The sequence below is a fragment of the Frankliniella occidentalis genome, unplaced genomic scaffold, assembly GCF_000697945.3.
Source record: "Frankliniella occidentalis isolate FOCC.00 unplaced genomic scaffold, Focc_3.1 Scaffold321, whole genome shotgun sequence".
NCBI lineage: Eukaryota > Metazoa > Arthropoda > Insecta > Thysanoptera > Thripidae > Frankliniella > Frankliniella occidentalis.
In genome coordinates this window covers 354,327-357,605 of record NW_026267445.1, presented here as the reverse complement: position 1 = coordinate 357,605, position 3,279 = coordinate 354,327, and the positions used below count along the sequence as shown (strand labels likewise).

The following is a 3,279-nucleotide window of genomic DNA, read 5'->3' as shown; positions in this document are numbered from 1 at the left end:
TATTCGTGATAACACTGTAACGTTGCTACCCGAAGCAAAATCTCATGTTTCCTTTGTAACGTTACATTTTAACGTAACGGTTGGGATTGACACTACATAACGTTACGTCTTTCGTACCACAATTGTGATAACCGATTGCAAGAGGTACAGAAACGTAACAATATGGATCACGAGGCCGTTACGTTACAAGTTACTGTACCGAAACGGTGAAGGGAACGAAATATTTTGGTACTGAAAAAATTTGTAACGTAACAGCGTTACGTTAAGTTACGGCGCCCTGATAAATGCACGCTCCGCTAGCCTAACCTAACCTCCTCGCGCAAGGGGGGCTCTTTAAGTGGCCATTTTCCTTGTTTCTGGCCAGGAATCGACCCGGGCTCCAGCGCGCCGAGGAGGTGGACTTGACCCGACCTGAACGCGTGCAATCCGGGAGACCAAGTCTCGTAAAGCAGGACCGAGTTCTGTACTCTCCGCTGTTAAGTGGAGCCGACAGCCTAGTGGCGAGCGCGCTGAGGTGTGGTCCGGAGACCGTCGACTGAGGGATCGAATCCCAGCTGTAGAACTTCTTTTTCTCCCGCTCTGTTGATCATGTCTTCGGGAGTCATCTAGAGCCGAGATGCGCATGTTGACGGGCAGAGCGGGAAAAAAGTTCCAAGGCTGGGATTCGATCCCTCAGCCGACGATCTCCGGACCACAGCTCAGCGCGCTCGCCACTCAGCTGTCGCCTGCTTCTGTGGACACAAACGTCAGAACTCAGTCCTTCTTTACGGGTGTTGATCTGCCGTGTTGCACGCGTTCATCTCAGGTCAAGTCCACCTCCTCGACGCGCTGCAGCCCGGGTCGAAATCTTGGCAGAAAGGCCAATAAATGCACGCTCCGCTAGCCTAACCTAACCTCCTCGCGCAAGGGGGGCTCTTTTAGTGGCCATTTTCCTTGTTTCTGGCCAGGAATCGACCCGGGCTCCAGCGCGTCGAGGAGGTGGACTTGACCCGACCTGAACGCGTGCAATCCGGGAGACCAAGACTCGTGAAACAAAGACCGAAGTCCGAACTCTTACTTGAAGAGTGGAGCCGACAGCCGAGTGGCGAGCGCGCTGGGGCGTGGTGTATAGATCACCGTCGGCTCTGGGTTCGAGTCCTAGTCGAGGCGAACGTTTTGACTTTTGGGGGGAAGGGGGGGGGGGAGGCCGCTGAGCAGGCGGTCAAGTCCACCTCCCCATGTCGGCTGGTCTTTTGTTCTAACCCTTGGTCCCCGCGCCGCAAACTACTAAATAGGAAAAAGTGAGCCTCGATCAGTATTCGAAGCCACGACCATCCGCGTCCGAGGCGCGCGCTCTACCAACTGAGCCAATGAGGCTTCTGTAGAGCCAAAGCTTATCTCCGCTGTTGCTGACACCCCGAAACATATGGCTGGCAGAGGGGAAAAAGGGTTCCGTCGACTAGATTCGAACCAGCGACTGTTTGCGACCGGTCCATCAGGTGTCGCACGTCTGTGAAGTCATGGCCAGGCCAGCGGAGCGCGAAAAATATCACCGGGATTAGATTTGAACCAGCGACCAGGTAGACACCGGGCCCCGATGCTACCGACTTCGCCACGACGGAGCGATACAGATCGCTACTTTCAGCGGCATCTTGATCTAAACTGTGACCGACGCCCGAAGACACTTTGCCAGCCGAGCAGGGAAAAATGACCGCGGATGGGATTCGAACTAGCGACCACCCGCACGAACTGCCAACGACCACGCTTTACGACGCTGGGCTATACCAGCTTGCTCGTACCGGGCCGAGGTCTAAGCTCGGTCATGCCTGCTTTAGTTCTTAGCGCAGTTTACTTCTGGTTGATATTCTAGCATTGGCGGAAGTAATGAATTCGTCTATAGACGGTTCAGTTTAAGCTGACTCGGGCACTGTCGGCTGTAGCTACAATCGTGTAGCTACCGGTTGTCTCGGCCACTACGTTGGGTTGCCTATGCACTGGCAGCAGGGGCTGCAGGCGCGGGGCGGGTGGCGGAAGAGTGGCAGCTCCTCTCACTCCTCCGCCACCCGCCCCGCGCCTGCAGCCCCTGCTGCCAGTGCATAGGCAACCCAACGTAGTGGCATGTAAGCCGGGACACCCGGTACAAACAGGGACGTGTAGAAGGCTAACCCACCCGCGCGCCTGTCTTTGCGGTAAAGTAAGCTTCAAAAATGCCAGGGGTCAGTGAGCTACTACAAATTCCTACTCTTGCTCGCGTGCCGCAGCGTTCGCTGGCAGCGGGAGCTGGGACACCTGGACCGCATAGCCAAGCGCTGGTACGCGTCCCGCCCGCGGTGCGAGTCCGGCGCTCGGGGACTCACGCCCATCGGGGTGCGAGAGGTGGGTAGCCGTCGGCTGGAGTCTGACGACTGGAGGTCGCGGCCTGTTCGCACGGCGTGTCGCTGTCACACGCTCTCACGCGCAGGTGGTGCCGCTGCTGTTGCTCCTGACCTACGGCATTGCGCTGTCGCTCCTCTGCCTGGCCGTGGAGTGCCTGACGGCGCGACACCAGGGCAAGCAGCCCACCCGCTCCCTCTGCCTGCGTCTATTCGGAGGGCGGCCTCGGCACCTGCAGCAGCGGGAGCAGCGACCGAGACGCGCCATGGGTCAACAGTGGACCGCGGACCAGGTCGACTGGCCGTGGAGGCCCGGACCGGCCAGCCGGAAAGCCGCTCACGTCGGCGACGAGGATCGCGAACCGGGGCCGGCTCTACTCCTGGAGAGCCACACCCTCTACTGGCAGACGAGGGGCCGCGCCCTGGGGCACTTCGCCCGGCGAGCTCAGGAGCTGCAGCCGCACTCCCGTCATTGACGGTCTTAGTCCTGACGGGGTGGATGAGGTGGGCAGCAGCCCCTCGTCAGTACGTTGGAGTCATGGTGGAGTTCCATTGGGACTCGTCGTCATTTTGCGAGATTGACAAGGTCTTCATGACATTAAGACCATTTTGATCCACATTTGGTCGCAAGAGAAAACAACAATAAACACAGTTTTCCAAGAATTTTTATTCAGACTCATAGGACCAACTAACTAACTAACTACACAAACTGATAGTCAGGATTATCACAATACTGTGGCGCATATCGGCCACAGGGAAGACAGGACTCATATTTTTTTAACCGTTAAAACTGACAGGGATGCAGAAATCACCACAAGGGTGTTTCTATGATATGACAAATGTTGATTTGTTATACATTTTGCAAGTTTTTGAAAACCGGAGCTTTCAAGTAAAATTTTCAATAATTACATTTCATGATTTTACTAAG

General features: G+C 56.1%; 2 protein-coding genes across 2 annotated transcripts in view; one reads left to right on the top strand and one right to left on the bottom strand.

The window, feature by feature from the left end:
- The window catches only part of LOC127751046 (glutamate receptor ionotropic, kainate 4-like), a 12,497-nt gene extending 9,380 nt beyond the window's left edge, over positions 1-3,117 (top strand). The window contains exons 9-10 of the mRNA XM_052273973.1: positions 2,241-2,355; positions 2,441-3,117. Of these exons, the coding sequence (XP_052129933.1) occupies positions 2,241-2,355; positions 2,441-2,827 (502 nt within the window). The 3' untranslated portion in view covers positions 2,828-3,117. The remainder of the gene's footprint in view (positions 1-2,240; positions 2,356-2,440) is intronic.
- The window catches only part of LOC113214949 (phosphoserine phosphatase), a gene marked incomplete in the record, with an annotated part of 13,130 nt that continues 12,849 nt past the window's right edge, over positions 2,999-3,279 (bottom strand). The window contains 1 exon segment of the mRNA XM_026434478.2: positions 2,999-3,279.